This window comes from Hyperolius riggenbachi, chromosome 2 (genome assembly GCF_040937935.1).
Source record: "Hyperolius riggenbachi isolate aHypRig1 chromosome 2, aHypRig1.pri, whole genome shotgun sequence".
Taxonomy (NCBI): Eukaryota; Metazoa; Chordata; class Amphibia; order Anura; family Hyperoliidae; genus Hyperolius; species Hyperolius riggenbachi.
This window is the reverse complement of record NC_090647.1, coordinates 82,598,909-82,619,420: the sequence shown is the minus strand read 5'-3', so window position 1 is coordinate 82,619,420 and position 20,512 is coordinate 82,598,909. Positions and strand designations below refer to the sequence as shown.

The following is a 20,512-nucleotide window of genomic DNA, read 5'->3' as shown; positions in this document are numbered from 1 at the left end:
GGAAACACCTACCCTGTTTTCTGTTTCATTCTGCACTGCACAGCTTGTTTCTAATCAGCCCTGATAAAATCCCCGACTGAGCATTCAGTCTGGCTTTGCTATAATGACTCAGCTATAATGATTCCTGTGCAGAGCCAGCAGGGGGCAGGCTTTGACTTGAAAAGACATAAGAGAATACAGACTGAGCTATAAATATTCCTGAGGAAAGCCAGACTGAATACTCATATCTGGGATTTTATCAGGTCTGATTAGAAGGAAGCTGTGAAGTGCAGAATGAAACAGAAAGCAAGGTAGGTGTTTTCTCTAATGTTCCCACTGATATATATGGTAAAATACATGAGGGTGCTTCGTCTCTGGTTCACTTTAACAAATCAATATTATGCACTGACAAAGTCACAAACAACGTTTTTTTTAATGAGTGTAAAATTAAATTAAAGGCTATAAATTGAAGACACAAGATGTATGGCATAAGACAATATGCATAAAGCTTTGATTTACATATGCACTTTAAGTAGAGCACCATCTGTTGATGAAATATGATGTGGCATTACATGAATTTAATTACAAAGGGAATCTGAGGTGGGAGGCATATGGAGGCTGCCATATTTAAAGCCGACCTGAACTCAGGACTTACTCTCTGCTCTAAAAGATAAGCAACAACATAGTAACATTTAAATAAATACATTTATTTGTTACAGCTGATACAAATCCTGAAGTAAATCTGCAGTGTGTTCACTTCCTCCTTTCACGGAAGCAGATAAATTGTTAACATCCTGTGTTTACCAATTAGCCTCTCTGCCGTGGCAGTCAGCTGACACATCTGAGGGGTGAAATGACAACTTGTGATTAGACACAGATGTGGGGGAACTAGACAGGCTAAACTCTATAAATACCTACAGGGTGCATTTCTATATGTTTTCCTTCTGCCTCGTGCAAGAGTTCAGGTCCTCTTTAATAGCAGATGCTTGTCAGTCCTGCTAATCTCTTTGACATCAGTAGTGTCTGAATCGCACACCCGAAACAAACATGAAGGTAATCCAGTCAGACTTCAGTCAGAGCACCTGATCTGCGTGCTTGTTTAGGGTCTAATATTAGAAACAGTGTATTAGCAGCAAAGCCAGGGAAAGCATATTGTTTAAAAGGAAATAAATATGTTATTGTCCATTTCCCCTTTCAGTTCAGTTGTGCTTTAATTGTTCCTGTATGAGAATCATTGTAGTTCAGTGGATAAACATCTGTGCACAGACCATGTACACGGCCTAAATGGCTGCTTATTTGTGTTACTAAACATCGAAGCTGCAGATCTGGATCCCCTTTTAAACCTTAATTACGTTAGCCATACACATATAGATTTCCACCCATGTGCCAAAACAATCGACTCCTTAAAAGGAATCGATTCAGAAGAAATCGATTTCTACCACACACAGCGCAATGATTTTCAGTAGACTCCACCAATGAATCTATTGAAAATCCATTGAAGTGCAGCATTACGCCACTGTGGGCCATTGCTCTACTCCTATCCCGTTCGACCTAGATTCTCCATCCTGTCCGATCAATACTTTATATCCATTTTTGATCTAAATCAATTACAATTTGATCAATTGAACATTTTAAGCCTCATCTACATGATACAATTTTCTGTCAGATCGGATCTATTAGATGGATCTATTCGATAATTTCCAATCGGATTGCGATAGATTTTGCAATCGATTTTTGGATACTTACCAATGCAAAATCTATCGCAATATTGATCTGAAACTATTTGGATGTCTAAACACCATGCAATTTCTTATCAGATCACCGGTCGATGTAATGGAAAATGGTACCGTGTAGCTGAGGCTTTAAAGGATACCCAAGGTGACATGTGATATGATGAGATAGACATGTGGATGTGTATGTACAGTGCCAAGCACACAAGTAACTAGGCTGTGTTCCTTTTTTTCTTTCTCTGCCTGAAAGAGTTAAATATCAGGTATGTAAGTGGATGACTCAGTCCTGACTCAGACAGGAAGTGACTACAGTGTGACCCTCACTGATAAGAAATTCTAACTATAAAACACTTTCCTAATAGAGATGGCCCCAACGGTTCGGCGGCGAACTTCCGGTGGTTTGCGTTCGCCATCTAAGGCGAACTTTCCCGGAAGTTCAGTTTGCCTCACAGTCAGCAGGCACATTGTAGCCGATCAGGCTACACTCTCTCCTTGAGCCATTCCCCCCCCTTATAAAAGGCAGGCCCCGCCGGCCATTACACTCACTCATGTGCCTGCATTAATTAGAGAAGGGACAGCTGCATCAGACTCTCTCATAGGGAAAGATTAGTTAGGCTCTTGTCTGCTTGTTAGCTTGCTCCTTGCTGATTCTTATTGCTAAAATATCACCCACAACAGCTCTTTTGAGAGCTAATCTTGTTCTTGTGATCTATTTTTTTTTCCGTGTGTCCCACTGACACTTGTGTTGCTGTTGCATAGACAGCCTTACTAATTCATACTGTGTGTGTGCCACTGCCAGCCAGGCCAAGCACATTCAGTGACTACCTGTGTGTGTGAGACAGGTGCACATTGTAATACCCAGTACTGCATATACCTACCTGTTGTGTTCAGTGAACGCACCTCATCACTGCATATACCCACCTGTTGTGTTGAGTGCACCCACCTCATCACTGCATATACCTACCTGTTGTGTTCAGTGAACCCACCTCATCACTGCATATACCTACCTTTTGTGCTGAGTGCACCCACCTCATCACTGCATATACCTACCTGTTGTGTTCAGTGCACCCACCTACCTACGTGAGTGCATGCAGTGTGATATACACCTACCTACATGAGTGCACACAGTGTGATATATCCACTCCGTGCATAACTGTTAACTGCACCTGTGTGACTGCACATTGTATTAGTCAAGTCAGTGCATACCTTTCACTTCACCCCCCCCCCCCCCAATATGGAGAAAACAAAAGGCAGAGGCAGGCCACCTGGCAGGTCTGTTCGCGGTTGCGCTGTCGAGATTTCGTGCGGCCCTCGACCAAAGTACAGTGTTCAGAAGAAGGCACATGCCATCAACCCCCAATATTGTCAAGACGTAGTTGACTATTTAACACAGGACACCTCAGCTTCCGCACAGAAGCGTGACATATCTTCCTCCTCCTGCTCTGATTCTGGCACCCCACTTAACACTAAGTCAGCCGCCACCACCAAAGTGCCATCACCCCCCGGCTCAGTGGTGTGGAAATTTTTGTGTGTGTCTGCCTCAGATGAGAGCAATGCCATCTGTACTCTCTGCCACCGAAAATTGAGCCGTGGAAAGACCAAGACCTGCGTAGGGACAACTACCTTACGAAGGTACATGATTACAAAGCTCAAACTGCAATGGGATGACCACTTGAGGAAAAGCAGCACACAAACGCAAAGCCACACACCACAGTGGAAGATACCATGCCGCAATTTTTTCTCAAAAACGGCGATACCTAAACTGTACTGTGATGTTGAAAGGCAAGTGGTGACATCTCTGGCACACAGCGTTGGGTCAAGGGTCCATCTGACCACAGATGCCTGGTTTGCAAAGCATGCTCAGGCCTGCCCGAAGACTAAGTCAGTCCTCACACACAGCATCTCTGCCTGCACGCCATGTGACTGCCTGCCCCAAGACTAAGTCACTCCCCACACAGCATATCTGCCCGCAGACTGCTTGACTGCCTTCTCCGCCACCACCAACAGGGTCCAGGACTCCAGGCGGATTCCTGAATTTTTAAGGTCGCTGCTAGTGCGTGTACATGCCTGCCTAATTTTTCTGGCTGCACTGCAGCTGCAATAATAAATGAGAAAGCAATGGTGCTTCATAAATTGGTTAATATCCCTGAACAATATAGGGTGGGGCCAACCTAAATACTGAAATCAAATTAATTAGAGCAGAAAGGAAAGGTCCTCAGGCCACCATAATTATACCAATATACAAAAAGATTTATTGCAAAATATTTTATACAAAGCACAATCCCCTAGATGTAGCCCATAATTAAGTAATAATCACTCCCCAAATTTAAAAACCAAAGGACCATGCGGAGCAAAGGTTATGCATGAGTGCACTGCAGCTGCAACAACAAAACAAAAGGCATGTACATGTGTCAATTCCCCTTCGTGATCATTACCTTGCCGCAGTGAAGGGGCTTGCGTATCACAATGAAGCAATGACCGCCGGCTATGAGTGTCTCGGGGGTGGCACACCAAAGATAATAAGGTTGTTGCTTCATTGTGGACAGACCAAATTTGATCAGCTGGACAGTCACTGTTCTGTCATTCAGCTGCCTCAGCCCGGTGACCATATGGGCTGGAAAGCCGCCATCACCTGCACTCTCGTGACTCGTCATGGTGCGCACCAGTCCAGCATGGCCGTCACTACACAAACAGCTGTTTGCGGTGTGTTACACAGTGAGTTTGGTGTGTCAGTGTGAAGCAGTACTCTAATTACACTCTCTGATTGATGTATACACATGCAAGATGTTTTAAAGCACTTTAGGCCTGCAATTTAGCATTCAATGTGATTTCTGCCCTTAAAATGCTGCTTTGCGTCAAATCCAGATTTTCCCCTGGGACTTTTGGCATCTATCCCACTCCGCCATGCCCCCCTCCAGGTGTTAGACCCCTTGAAACTTCTTTTCCATCACTTTTGTGGCCAGCATAATTTTTTCTAGTTTTCAAAGTTCGCTTCCCCATTGAAGTCTATTGCAGTTCGTGAAAGTTCGCGTGAACTGAACTTTCGCGGAATTTCACGAACCCGGTTTGCGAACCGAAAAACGGAGGTTCGGGCCATCTCTACTTCCTAGCAGAAAATTGCTAGGAAGTAGCGATAAAAGGGGGAAGTAGCGATAAAAAGAAAGAGATAAAAAAGGGAATTTCTTATCAGTGAGGGTCACACTGTAGTCACTTCCTTTCTGAGTCCAGACTGAGTCAGCCACTTACATACCTGAAATGTAACTCTTTCAGGCAGAGAAAGAAAAAAAGGAACACAGCAGTTATTTGTGTGCTTGGCACTGTACATACCCATGTCTACGTCACATGTCACTTCGGGTATCCTTTAAGAGAATCGTTTTCCATCTGATTCAATCAGAGTGATCGAATCTGAGGGGAATCGAATGATAAAAGCAGTGTGTGTATGGCCACCTTTATTAGAGTTTCCTGCCTCTTCTATTTTGTAGTGTGTGCTATAGCTTGGGGTGTGAGAGGTTTGTGTTTTATTATGCTTTGCTTTTGCTCCTCGGAAGGGCTGGTGAAATGTGAATGATGATTAAGGACAGACATTGTGTGCTCTCTTTCTCTCCTGTCTGCTGCTTGGCTGCCCCTGGATGGACAGGTGGCAGTGGGGGACATTGTGAAGGTGACCAATGGGCAGCATATTCCAGCTGATATGATCATTATCTCTTCCAGGTCAGACAAAATATCTTTTGGGTGTCAGATGTCATTTTGCATTGTGCCTAGCTTGCATTGTGGTGTTTTTTTTTTTTAAAACTGCCTATTCAAATTATCAGCAGCAATTAAACATGTCTCACATCTACTGTAAATAAGGACAGTAGCAGAAATGATATTAGTTAATATTTTTGTTTTATGTTTATGGTTAGTATTCAACATTTTATATTACTATACCCATAGTTTGAGGGCCTTTATACACTAACCACAGTAGTAATGCAAAGATACAAACACAATGGGCCAAATGCAATTCACTTTTTTTTCTCACACCTTGTCAATAAAATGCCTTTTAAACCCCCAGCAAGAAAATACATAAAATAATTTTAACTGTACTTTTTTTTTTTTTTTTTTACTACTTTTGCCACTTTTTCAATGCTGAATAGTTATTTTAAAAAGATGAAAAAATATCACTTTGGAGGTAACTAGGTAGTAGAGTTGGGGCGAACGGTTCGCCGGCGAACGTGGTTCGCGCGAACGTGGTTCGCGCGAACGTAGGTGGTTCGCGTGCGGGTACCGCACGCGAACCTTTTGCGGAAGAAGTTCGGTTCGCCCCATAATGCACTGAGGGTCAACTTTGACCCTCTACATCACAGTCAGCAGGCCCAGTGTAGCCAATTAGGCTACACTAGCCCCTGGAGCCCCACCCCCCCTTATATAAGGCAGGCAGCGGCGGCCATTACGGCCACTCGTGTGCCTGCATTAGTGACAGTAGTGCGAGCTGCTGCAGTCTCTCATATAGGGAAAGATTAGTTAGGCTTAACTTCTTCCTGGCTGCATACCTGTTCTGTTCAGTGAGCCCTCAGCCCACTGCATACCTGTACTGTGATCCTGCCACTGCATACCTGTTCAGTGATCCTGCCACTGCATACCTGTTCTGTTCAGTGAGCCCTCAGCCCACTGCATACCTGTACTGTGATCCTGCCACTCCATACCTGTTCAGTGATCCTGCCACTGCATACCTGTTCTGTTCAGTGAGCCCTCAGCCCACTGCATACCTGTACTGTGATCCTGCCACTCCATACCTGTTCAGTGATCCTGCCACTGCATACCTGTTCAGTGATCCTGCCACTGCATACCTGTTCTGTGAACCCGCCACTGTATACCTGTTCTGTTCAGTGGACCCGCCACTGTATACCTGTTCTGTGAACCCGCCACTGTATACCTGTTCTGTTCAGTGGACCCGCCACTGTATACCTGTTCTGTTCAGTGGACCCGCCACTGTATACCTGTTCTGTTCAGTGGACCCGCCACTGTATACCTGTTCAGTGAACCCGCCACTGCATACCTGTTGTGTTCAGTGAACCTGCCACTGTATACCTGTTCTGTGAACCCGCCACTGTATACCTGTTCTGTTCAGTGGACCCGCCACTGTATACCTGTTCAGTGAACCCGCCACTGTATACCTGTTCTGTTCAGTGGACCCGCCACTGTATACCTGTTTAGTGAACACGCCACTGCATACCTATTGTGTTCAGTGATCCTGCCACTGCATACCTGTTCTGTGAACCCGCCACTGTATACCTGTTCTGTTCAGTGGACCCGCCACTGTATACCTGTTCTGTGAACCCGCCACTGTATACCTGTTCTGTTCAGTGGACCCGCCACTGTATACCTGTTCTGTTCAGTGGACCCGCCACTGTATACCTGTTCTGTTCAGTGGACCCGCCACTGTATACCTGTTTAGTGAACACGCCACTGCATACCTATTGTGTTCAGTGATCCTGCCACTGCATACCTGTTCTGTGAACCCGCCACTGTATACCTGTTCTGTTCAGTGGACCCGCCACTGTATACCTGTTCTGTGAACCCGCCACTGTATACCTGTTCTGTTCAGTGGACCCGCCACTGTATACCTGTTCTGTTCAGTGGACCCGCCACTGTATACCTGTTCTGTTCAGTGGACCCGCCACTGTATACCTGTTTAGTGAACACGCCACTGCATACCTATTGTGTTCAGTGATCCTGCCACTGCATACCTGTTCTGTGAACCCGCCACTGTATACCTGTTCTGTTCAGTGGACCCGCCACTGTATACCTGTTCTGTTCAGTGGACCCGCCACTGTATACCTGTTCTGTTCAGTGGACCCGCCACTGTATACCTGTTCTGTTCAGTGGACCCGCCACTGTATACCTGTTTAGTGAACACGCCACTGCATACCTATTGTGTTCAGTGATCCTGCCACTGCATACCTGTTCTGTGAACCCGCCACTGTATACCTGTTCTGTTCAGTGGACCCGCCACTGTATACCTGTTCTGTGAACCCGCCACTGTATACCTGTTCTGTTCAGTGGACCCGCCACTGTATACCTGTTCTGTTCAGTGGACCCGCCACTGTATACCTGTTCTGTTCAGTGGACCCGCCACTGTATACCTGTTCAGTGAACCCGCCACTGCATACCTGTTGTGTTCAGTGAACCTGCCACTGCATACCTGTTCTGTGAACCCGCCACTGTATACCTGTTCTGTTCAGTGGACCCGCCACTGTATACCTGTTCTGTTCAGTGGACCCGCCACTGTATACCTGTTCTGTTCAGTGGACCCGCCACTGTATACCTGTTCAGTGAACCCGCCACTGCATACCTGTTGTGTTCAGTGAACCTGCCACTGCATACCTGTTCTGTGAACCCGCCACTGTATACCTGTTCTGTTCAGTGGACCCACCACTGTATACCTGTTCAGTGAACCCGCCACTGTATACCTGTTTAGTGAACACGCCACTGCATACCTATTGTGTTCAGTGATCCTGCCACTGCATACCTGTTCTGTGAACCCGCCACTGTATACCTGTTCTGTTCAGTGGACCCGCCACTGTATACCTGTTCTGTGAACCCGCCACTGTATACCTGTTCTGTTCAGTGGACCCGCCACTGTATACCTGTTCTGTTCAGTGGACCCGCCACTGTATACCTGTTCAGTGAACCCGCCACTGCATACCTGTTGTGTTCAGTGAACCTGCCACTGCATACCTATTCTGTGAACCCGCCACTGTATACCTGTTCTGTTCAGTGGACCTGCCACTGTATACCTGTTCTGTGAACCCGCCACTGTATACCTGTTCTGTTCAGTGGACCCGCCACTGTATACCTGTTCTGTTCAGTGGACCCGCCACTGTATACCTGTTCTGTTCAGTGGACCCGCCACTGTATACCTGTTTAGTGAACACGCCACTGCATACCTATTGTGTTCAGTGATCCTGCCACTGCATACCTGTTCTGTGAACCCGCCACTGTATACCTGTTCTGTTCAGTGGACCCGCCACTGTATACCTGTTCAGTGAACCCGCCACTGCATACCTGTTGTGTTCAGTGAACCTGCCACTGTATACCTGTACTGTTCAGTGAACCCACCGCATCAGTGCGCATACCTGTGCAGTTAAGTGAACCCACCTACCTACGTGAGTGCACGCAGTGTGATATACCACTCCGTGCATACCCGATATGGACAAAACAGGTAGAGGAAGAGGAAGAGGTAGTGGCAGAGGCAGAGGAAGGCCACCCGGCAGGTCTGCGCGAGGTCGTGTAAATGTAATTTCGTGTGGACCTGGCCCACAGTACAGTGCTCGGAAGAAGGCACGTCCCATCACCTCCCAAGATTGTCAGGACGTGGTTGAGTATTTAGCGACACAGAACACCTCATCTTGCTCAGCCACCAGCGCTACTACTAGCACCACTTCCGCTGCATTTGACACTTCGCAAGAATTATTTAGTGTTGAAATCACTGATGCACAGCCATTGTTGTTACAGCCAGATGAATTTTCACCAGCTAATATGTCTGAGTTACGCGGCAACACTATGGATGTAACGTGTCAGGAGGATGAAGGACCTACTGATGGTGCAAGTTTGGATTTGTCTGAGGCAAGCGAAGCTGGGCAGGATGACTACGATGATGACGGTAATAGGGATCCTCTGTATGTTCCCAATAGAGGAGATGAAGAGGGGGACAGTTCAGAGGGGGAGTCAGAGAGTAGTAGGAGGAGAGAAGTTGCTGAAAGAAGCTGGGGCAGCTCTTCGTCAGAAACAGCTGGTGGCAGAGTCCGGCACCATGTATCGCCACCTATGTACAGCCAGCCAACTTGCCCTTCAGCATCAGCTGCTGAGGTCCCCATAGTGCCCACATCCCAGGGTGGCTCAGCGGTTTGGAAATTTTTTAATGTGTGTGCCTCAGATCGGACCAAAGCCATCTGTTCGCTCTGCCAACAAAAATTGAGCCGTGGAAAGGCCAACACTCACGTAGGGACAAGTGCCTTACGAAGGCACCTGGAGAAAAGGCACAAACAGCAATGGCATGGCCACCTGAGCAAAAGCAGCAGCAGCACACAAAAGAAAAGTCACCCTCCTTCTCCTCTTCCTCCTTCAGGTGCATCATCTGCTTCTGCCGCTTTCTCCCTTGCACCTTCACAGGCACCCTCCTCCACTCCGCCTCTGCCCTTGAGCGGTTCCTGCTCCTCTGCCCACAGCAGCAGTCAGGTGTCCGTGAAGGAAATGTTTGAGCGGAAGAAGCCACTTTTGGCCAGTCACCCCCTTGCCCGGCGTCTGACAGCTGGCGTGGCGGAACTGTTAGCTCGCCAGCTGTTACCATACCGGCTGGTGGACTCTGAGCCCTTCCGTAAATTTGTGGCCATCGGAACACCGCAGTGGAAGATGCCAGGCCGCACTTATTTTTCGAGAAAGGCCATACCCCAACTGCACCGTGAAGTTGAGAGGCAAGTGGTGTCATCTCTTGCGAAGAGCGTTGGGTCAAGGGTACACCTGACCACGGATGGCTGGTCTGCCAAGCACGGGCAGGGCCGCTACATTACCTACACAGCCCATTGGGTGAACCTGGTGGTGAACGATGGCAAGCAGAAAGCGGCGGACCAAATTGTGACACCTCCACGGCTTGCAGGCAGGCCTCCTGCCACCTCCTCTCCTCCTGCTACATGCTCTTCGCTGTCCTCCTCCTCCTCCTTGGCTGAGTGGCAGTTCTCCTCTCCAGCTACACAGCCCCAGCTCCGCAGGGCCTATGCTGCATGCCAGGTACGACATCTTAGACATGGCTTGTCTCAAAGCGGAGAGTCACACTGGAGCAGCTCTCCTGGCTGCTCTTAAGAAACAGGTGGATGAGTGGCTGACCCCGCACCACCTGGAGATAGGCAACGTGGTGTGCGACAACGGCAGCAATCTGCTTGCCGCTTTGCATATGGGGAAGCTGACACACATACCCTGCATGGCACATGTCATGAATCTAGTGGTTCAAAGATTTGTGGCAAAGTACCCTGGCTTAGCGGATGTCCTGAAGCAGGCCAGGAAGTTCTGTGGGCATTTGAGGCGCTCTTACACAGCCATGGCACGATTTGCAGAAATTCAGCGTAAAAACAACATGCCGGTGAGACGCCTCATTTGCGATAGCCCCACTCGCTGGAACTCGACCCTGCTCATGTTCTCCCGCCTGCTAGAACAGAAGAAAGCCGTCACCCAGTACCTCTACAACTGGAGTAGAATGAAACAGTCTGGGAAGATGGGGATGTTCTGGCCCGACAACTGGACACTGATGAAAAATGCATGCAGGCTCATGCGGCCGTTTGAGGAGGTGACCAACCTGGTGAGCCGCAGTGAGGGCACCATCAGCGACTTAATTCCCTAAGCGTACTTCTTGGAGCGTGCTGTGCGTAGAGTGGCGGATGAAGCTGCGAATGAGCGTGACCAGGAACCGTTACGGCAGGAACAGGCATGGGACCAATTTTCATCAGACCCAGCTGTTTCCTCAACACCTGCGGCAGCACAGAGGGGGGAGGAGGAGGAAGAAGAGAGGTCGTGTGCAGAAGACGAGTCAGACTCAGAGGATGATGAGCAAGGTGTTTCTTTGGGGGAGGAGGAGGAGGAGGAGGAGGGGACAGCGGCAGGAGAACAACCGCAGCAGGCGTCGCAGGGGGCTTGTGCTGCTCAACCTTCCCGTGGTATTGTTCGCGGCTGGGGGGAGGAGGTTGACTTACCTGACGTCACTGAGGAAGAGCAAGAGGAGATGGAGGGTACTGGATCCGACTTTGTGCAGATGTCGTCTTTTATGCTGTCCTGCCTGTTGAGGGACCCACGTATAAAAAACCTCAAGGGGAATGAGCTGTACTGGGTGGCCACACTACTAGACCCTCGGTACAGGCACAAAGTGGCGGACCTGTTACCAACTCACCGGAAGGTGGAAAGGATGCAGCACATGCAGAACCAGCTGTCAACTATGCTTTACAATGCCTTTAAGGGTAATGTGACAGCACAACACCAGCAAGGTACCACTGCCACTAATCCTCCTCCCGTGTCCACGTAGTCAAAGACAGGACGCTCCAGCGATCTCATGGTGATGTCGGACATGCGGACGTTCTTTAGTCCAACGCCTCGCCGTAGCCCTTCCGGATCCACCCTCCACCAACGCCTCGACCGGCAGGTAGCCGACTACCTGGCCTTAAGTGTGGATGTAGACACTGCTGTGAACAGCGATGAGGAACCCTTGAACTACTGGGTGCGCAGGCTTGACCTGTGGCCAGAGCTGTCCCAATTTGCCATCCAACTTCTCTCCTGCCCTGCCGCAAGCGTCCTCTCAGAAAGGACCTTCAGCGCAGCTGGAGGCATTGTCACAGAGAAGAGAAGTCGCCTAAGTCACAAAAGTGTTACGTACCTCACCTTTATCAAAATGAATGAGGCATGGATCCCGGAGGGCTGCTGCCCGCCCCAAGACTAAGTCAGTCCCCGCACACACAGCATCTCTGCCTGCACGCCGTGTGACTGGCTGCCTGGCCTGCCCCAAAAAGACTAAGTCGCTCCCAGTCCCTCCACACAGCATGTCTGCCTGCAGGCCGCTTCACTACCTTCTCCGCCACCACCAACAGGGTCCGGGACTCCAGGCGGATTGCTGAATTTTTTAGGCCGCTGCTAGCAGCGGCCGCTGTAATAATTTTTATGGTGCGTGTACATGACTGCCTAATTTTTCTGGCTGCACTGAGGGCAGCTGCAACAACAAAAGAAAAGGCATGTACATGCGCCCATTCCCCTTCGTGATCATTACCTTGCCGTGGTGAAGGGGCTTGCGTATCACAATGAAGCAATGACCGGCGCCTAGATGAGTGTCTCGGGGGGCACACAAAAGATAATAAGGTCATTGCTTCATTGTGGTCAGACCAAATTTGATCAGCTGGACAGTCACTGTTCTGTCATTCAGCTACATCAGCCAGGCCGACCATATGGGCTGTAAAGCCACCAAAACCTGCACTCTCGCCATGGTGCGCACCAGTCCAGCACGGCCGTCACTAATACAAACAGCTGTTTGCGGTGCGTTACACGGTGAGTTTGGTGTGTCAGTGTGAAGCAGTACCTTAATTACACTACCTGATTGATGTATACACATGCAAGATGTTTTAAAGCACTTTAGGCCTGTCATTTAGCATTCAATGTGATTTCTGCCCTTAAAACGCTGCTTTGCGTCAAATCCAGATTTTTCCCGGGGACTTTTGGCGTGTATCCCACTCCGCCATGCCCCCCTCCAGGTGTTAGACCCCTTGAAACATCTTTTCCATCACTTTTGTGGCCAGCATAATTATTTTTTTTTTCGCATCCCCATTGAAGTCTATTGCGGTTCGCGAACTTTAACGCGAACCGAACGTTCCGCGAAAGTTCGCGAACCCGGTTCGCGAACCTAAAATCGGAGGTTCGGCCCAACTCTACTAGGTAGAAAAAAATAAATTGCATATGAGCCATAGGCCCTTATTCAATTCACTTTGGCCTCAATTCACTAAGATCATGCTAGAGATAATAAAGCAAGAGAAAACTTACCTCCACACGTGAGAGAGTTATCTTACCTCTTCATTCCTTAAGTTACCTCTTCTGTAGTTAAGTTACCTCCTCTGTAGTTAATTTACCTCCTCTGTAGTTAATTTACCTCCTCTGTAGTTAATTTACCTCCTCTGTAGTTATTTTCACATGCAGTTAATTAACAGCCTGTCTTTAAAGGGAACCTTAACTGGGGGCTTTCCCAAGCCTCCTGCAGCCGTGCTGTGCCCGCGCCGGTCCTTCGGTGCCCTCCGGTCTCCCTCCGCCGCTAAGTTTCATTTTCAAAGCGTCATCTTCTTCCGCATTCCCCGTCGTAAAGAGCCGTAAAGCGCGTCCGCATGACGCCAAACGCGTTTTAACCACTTTAGGCTGCTTTCACAGTGAGAAATGTCAGGCGCACGTTAGAGCAGCCTGTAACGCAGCCCACCGCACAGTAATAAAAAATCAATGGGCTGTTGTTCACAGTGCCCACGTTGCGTTACATTGTAACGCGTCGCAGGACGTCAGTTGAATGTGCTGCTTGCTACGGCGTTATGCGCAGCTAAGCCAAGTTAGACTGTTTGCACATGCTCAGTAGTGTTGGAGGAGGAGGAGGTCTTCCCTCCTCCTCCTCGGCCAGCCACATGGCTAATTAATATTCACTGCACGGTGTGACGTGCAGTGTTTACTTCCTGGAGCGCCGCTCTGTGCGGTACTTGGCTGGCGGGGCCACGTGATGCCGCATGCGCCCAAGAGTACGCATCGCGGCATCACGGACGCCAGAGTGAGCTGCACAACGCGGCTCACTCTGATGTCCACATCCAGCACCACCAGGCGTTGCGTTAGGGGCACGTTATGCGGCCATAACATCCCCTAAAACCCAACGTCTTGGTGTGAAAGTAGCCTCACTCTACAGCCCTTCCCACCAACAACAATTTCATCTTTCAGCACTCCCCTCATTCATTCGGCAATAACATTATCACTGGCTATCACAACTAAGTGATCTATAGCGTGTTGTTGTTTTTTTGTTAGGCTTTTTGGAGGTGATATTTGTTTTCAGTAATTAGTTTATTTTTGTTTGTTGTTTTCTCACTGTACCCTATCAAAAATTACAAGCTCTTATATCAAAAATTACAAGCTCTTATTTGATAAAATAACAGTAATATACCATCATGACATACATATTAAAAAAAAACTGATTCCCTAAGGTAACTATTAATGTATTTTTTTGTTTTAAGTAAGTAAGTGTTTTATTATGGTAACTGTGGGGGGCAGGGGAGGGGAAAAGGAGTTAATTTTATTTTTATTTAATTTATATAGTGTAAAATAGGGTTCTTTTAATGCAATTTTTTTTAACACTAGATATCCTCATATAATTTATTTTGTGTGTTCTGAACAGAGATCAGAGCCCACAGGCAGTGTTTGTTACACGAATGATATGATTTTTCCCTTATAGGCACTTTGATTGGCTCAGGGAACACATGTTCCTGTTCACCAATCACAGATGTGTCAGTCTGGGCGGAATGCAAGTGAAAGGAGCACACAAGCGCATGGATTCCAGCGCGCAATTGGAGCGAAGCATTAAAACATCCTTTTTGCAGTTAACAGCTACAACTAGGATGTTTTGATGCTTCCACTATACAGCAACAGGTGAAGTATTTTCTTGAAAGTTGCACTGCATATGGGCCCAGTAAGCCAAGAAAAAAAAGTTATTTTAAACAGATGGAAACTTGAGAAAAAGTGACTTGAATCTTTTATGTTTTTGCGCTGCATTTGTACAGTGGTTGTAATACAGCTGCGGTTTTCCAAATGCAACAGGATAGAGGGTGCTATATTTGTGCTACTGCATTGCATCCAAGGATCAGCCATAGCTTCAAGGCTGTAAAATGGAGAAGCTCTGAATTTGCTTGTTGTAATAAGGGAAATGAGATAGGTAGATCTTTCAGCAGCTTTTATGTAATTGTGCATAATTTAAATGAGTGACGCGGGAGAAAAGAGCGCAGGAGGGGAAGTAAAACGAAGGGATATCACCATATAGGTAGAATTAGCAACATATGTTTCAGTTCGGCGATCCTTGACGCCAAGTAAGTGACAGCAACAAAAGAAAAGTACATTTTATGAGTGTGCATTTTAAATGTTGCATGTTTTGTCAATAGTTCATAACAGCTTCAATAGAGTTATCCCATTTGAGATAAGTGCACTGCTTCTGACCTCAGTCAGCAGAACTCGTTATGCTGTAAACTTTTGGAATGCTTTGATCTCTCTCCCTAGCAGAAAATATAGAACTTGAAAGTGGAGGTCCTTAGTTATTGTCTCACACTGCCCCCTACTGACAAATGTCCATAAATACACATTACAGTAGTACTAATTAGAAGCAAGAAATGTAACAAATAAAAAAATGTGCTAAAATAATTTGGCCAGGAGCACTTGCAAGACTCGACTCTAAATAAATTGGCTGCTAAAGGGTTAACTCTGAGCTTTCTATCACTTCAGCAGCATTCCAGCGCTGCTTAGCCTGTCCTCAGAGCCTCTGTGCTTTCTCTGGCTAGCGGAAACATTGCTGTGCTGGACCACAGAATGTAATCAATCACCAGTAAAGCAATCAGCTGCGTCATTACAAATCATGGGCCCCCAGCAAAAGTTTGATGGGGCCCCCAATGTTCACACCGTTTCCCTTGCCTCCCCTTCGGTGACCCTCACAGCCTGGGGGTCATAAGACAAGTGTGGCCATAAGGATCTTCACACCCATAACAAGTGTAGTCACAAAACATCTGATCTGAAGGATGGACCCCTTTATTGGAGGAATGGAAGGTTAGTGAGTGTGGCACCCTCACTGCTTTGGGCTTCTCCTGTGATTGCAGAGGCTGCTCACCTGTAGTTATGCCCCTGGCAGAAATGCTTTGTGCGGTGGTGATTTCAGACATACCGTATATACTCGCAAGCAAGCCGAATTTTTGACCCCCCAAAAGTGGGCCAAAAGATGGGGGGGGGTCGGCTTGCTTGCGAGTCTCGTTGGTCGTAGGCCGCCCCACTGCTATTACCTTACTGTGCAGCTTCCAATAGTCCCCTCTCTGTCTCCCGGGCATGTAAATAGTTCACAGCAGCTCGCTCCACGGCGGCTGCTGCGTGATGACAGGAAGCTGTAGGCAGAGCTGTTTCCATAGTAACGGCGATACACATCGCCGTTACAGGAAACCGCTCTGCCTACAGCTTCCTGTCATCACACAGCAGCCGCCGTGGAGCGAGCTGCTGTGAACTATTTGCATGCCCGGGAGACGGAGCAAGCCTAAACTAGCTATACCGAGCACTATACTAGCTATACTGAGCACTATACTAGCTATACTCGGGCACTATACTAGCTATACCTGGCACTATACTGAGCACTATACTAGCTATACTGGGCACTATACTAGCTATACCTTGCACTATACTAGCTATACTGAGCACTATACTAGCTATACTGAGCACTATACTAGCTATACTGGGTACTATACTAGCTATACCTGGCACTATAATACTGGGCACTATACTAGCTATACTTGGGCACTATACTAGCTATACCGAGCACTATACTACCTATACTGGGCACTATATTAGCTATACTGGGCACTATACTAGCTATACTGAGCACTATACTAGCTATACTGAGCACTATACTAGCTATACTCGGGCACTATACTAGCTATACCTGGCACTATACTGAGCACTATACTAGCTATACTGGGCACTATACTAGCTATACCTTGCACTATACTAGCTATACTGAGCACTATACTAGTTATACTGAGCACTATACTAGCTATACTGGGCACTATACTAGCTATACCTGGCACTATACTACCAATACTGGGCACTATACTAGCTATACTTGGGCACTATACTAGCTATACCGAGCACTATACTACCTATACTGGGCACTATATTAGCTATACTGGGCACTATACTATCTATACTGGGCAATATACCAGCTATACTGAGCACTATACTAGCTATACTGGGGCACTATACTAGCTATACCGAGCACTATACTACCTATACTGTGCACTATACTAGCTATACTGGGCACTTTACTAGCTGTACTGGGCACTATACTGGGCACTATACTAGCTATACTGGGCACTTCACTAGCTATACTGGGCACGTCACTAGCTATACTGGGCACTACCTAACCATACTGGGCACTATACTAACTATACTGGGACACACTGGGGGGATCACACGGCCAACATTTCCTACCGCTCGGCTTACATGAGGGTCAATCATTTTTTCCTGTGTTTTTTTTTTTTCAGGAAAAAGTTGGGGGTCGGCTTATATGCGGGTCGGCTTGCTTGCGAGTATATATGGTACTGGTGACACTTTTCATACAACTCAGGGATGGGGACAAGAATAGGGACACCGTCATGGGAGACACTAGCGTGTACATGTGTATTCCTCTATCTAGTGTTGATACTCATGGAGCAAACTATTGTTAACGTTGTAACGTTTTAAAAGACAGGGCAGTACAAAAGAGGTGTGATGCACTGAATACTGAAATAGTCACAATGCAAAATCATTTTTTTCTTTTTTTGCGGGGTTGTGTTTGCATGTTGTGATCTTATCTGGCATAGCTGTTTCTGTATATCTGTGCTGTGTATGAAGAAGTGAGGCAGCTTGCCTCAGTGTACCTGTCATATCACATTACGTGTTACTGCAGGTTACTGGGATTCTATGGTATTTCACACTCAGCAATGCCACAAGGCAGCTCTCCAGGGCTCTCTCTAAAGTCCATTAGCAGCTTGTATTTAGTTATTGCATTGGCCTGAATGCATAAACCCTGAAGCTGTCTTATTGATGCACTGAGGTTTCTGTTCTTACAGTAAGAATACATTTAACCTGTTCACAGAAATATGTGTGAATAACAATTACAGTGTAACTCCAGCCAAAACCCTTATTCAATTCATTAATTTCCTCCAAAGTTTTCTCTTTGGGGATATTTTCATAATGTATTAATGAAATGCCTTTTAAAGGGATGCAAGCAAGCTTTTTTTCTGAAGTTTATCCTAGTTTCTAATAGCTGTCGGAGCTGCCAGTTTTCCTCCTCCCCTCCTCTCTGTCATCATTTATCCAGGAAAAGTTATGACTGTAATCAATGTGACTTCTCTAAACTGTTTGAAGAACAGTGTCCTACCATTGATCATTGCTACTGCTAATTACAGCACTTATCTGCAGACCATAGGCCGATGAAATATGGTAATAAAAGCCTCTAACAAACCTTTAAATGTATAAAGAACAGGAATAATGATTTTTTTTAGTAATGAGCCACATTGTTAGCATGCATTTTTATGTGCTTTTGAGTTGCCCTGGGGCTAAAAATGTTGCTCTATTCATATTAAGCCACCAGCAAGCAAGAAAATACTTAAATGCTTTTGACAGAACATTTTCACCTACATTTTGTTACTTTTTCAGTTGCAGAATGCTGAAAAGTTAATAAAAACAGAAGATGAAAAATCATCTCTTAGGAGAAAACTTAGGAGAAAACGTCAGTTGAATAAGGGCCCAGATTTTTTATTTTAGTTTCACAACGGAGGAAGGAAGGATTGCAACCTCTGGGCAGTAGTTATCACTCTCTGGGTACAGTCTGGGGAAATTTAGCTCAAGATTAGGAAAATGTGTCCATAGGGGCACAGGTGGCAATAGAATCCTCACGTATGTCCTAACCGTGTACATGTAATTAAGGTGCTGGGAAATTTGGGCGCAGTGTGAAGTCAAAAAACGGGTTGTCCTGCTCCTGCAAAAGTCCCGGCGGAGACTATTACTATTCCCCCTCCAGGCCGCCATGGACTGTAGGGTAAAACATAATTTGGCTGCCAGCTATTGCTGGTGGCCAAATTACCCTCTTTTTATCGTAATTTGGGCTCCATCTTTTGACAACGCCCAAATTACTGTCTGGGCGCCACTATAGCCATAATTCCCATTACGGTCTTTGGCGCCGTCTGGTGCGCCCAAATTTCCACAGAGCATTACTGCCGTCATTTAACACCATGCAAAATCCTGTGTGGACTGTCCCTTAATTGAATGCTACCCCCTTGCCATAGCTTCATTTCTACAGTTTGAAACCTCATGTACTGGCCTGTTGGCATGTTACAAAGTCATTCCACATGGCTGTAGCATAGATATATATATGATTTTCCACACATAGAAATGTGATAAGGAAAGATGTGTAGCAGCGTCTCCAGTCCCCGTTTTATGATAGCACTGCTACAAGCTGCCTCACTCCTCACTCTGTAAGTAGACTAGTATCTGATGTGCGTTCCATGTTATTTATCATCTCTCTGCTTATTCTAACCTGTTTTGTTCTGTCTACAGTGAGCCACAAGCCATGTGCTACATAGAAACCTCCAATCTTGATGGCGAAACAAATTTAAAAATCCGCCAGGTACAGAAATTTATTGTAAACTTTGTGAAAGTGACATTGCTGGTTTAAAGGAAATTCTCTCCAAAAGTTTATGGCTGGTTCACACGGACGGCAGGCAGCGTTGGGGCGGCCGGGAAGCCGCGTCGTCCTGTGACGTCTCGTTCGGGGGCGGCGGTACGCCGATCATCGGCTTCCCGTCGCGATCGTCGTTTCTCGTCCTCGCAAAGGGATATGGAGCCATGGCGGCTAGCCGGCCCTGGACGTCGCATGATGCATCTAGGGCCAGCCTAAACAACACGTTAAATCGGGATCGGAACGCCGCGTTTCCGCAATCGCCGGTAATCGCGGTTAACCGCACAATGCTAAACGCTCCCATTCACTTGAACGGGAGCGTTTAGCCGACGAGTCCCAAACGCTTGGCGGTAAACGCCGCCAAGTGTCCGTGTGAACCAGCCCTTAAAGAGAACCAGATATGAAGCAACCTCATGTATTTTACCTTATAAATCAGTGGGAACATGACAGTAAACACCTAATCTGCTCTTTGTTACATTGTTCTCTGTTTAATTTGCCTGTTATCACCTCTAAGATAAGAATCCCGACTAAGCAGTCGGTCTGGCTTTGCTACAGAATAATTATAGCTGAGACTGTGTTCTTTGCTGTCTTCAAGTCCAAGCCTGCCCCCTGCTGGCTTTGCTCAGGAATCATTATAGCTGAGTCATTATAGCAAAGCCAGAATCAATGCTCAGTCCGGGATTCTTATCTCAGCTAGATAACAGACACTTTTAGCAGTGAGGATGGAACAGAGAGCATGGTAAATGTTTTCTCTAATGTTCCCACTGATTTCTATGGTAAAATACACAAGGGTGCTTCGTCTCTGGTTCACTTT

General features: G+C 46.8%; 1 protein-coding gene across 9 annotated transcripts in view; it reads left to right on the top strand.

Moving 5' to 3' along the window:
• Nucleotides 1-20,512, top strand: part of ATP8A2 (ATPase phospholipid transporting 8A2) — a 970,290-nt gene that overhangs the window by 201,629 nt on the left and 748,149 nt on the right. For 7 of the 9 annotated variants that reach the window (XM_068266975.1, XM_068266976.1, XM_068266977.1 and 4 more), the window contains 2 exons: nt 5,347-5,420; nt 19,578-19,647. In XM_068266975.1, coding sequence (XP_068123076.1) covers nt 5,347-5,420; nt 19,578-19,647 — 144 coding nt within the window. The remainder of the gene's footprint in view (nt 1-5,346; nt 5,421-19,577; nt 19,648-20,512) is intronic. The other 2 variants (XM_068266982.1, XM_068266983.1) reach the window with 1 other exon arrangement.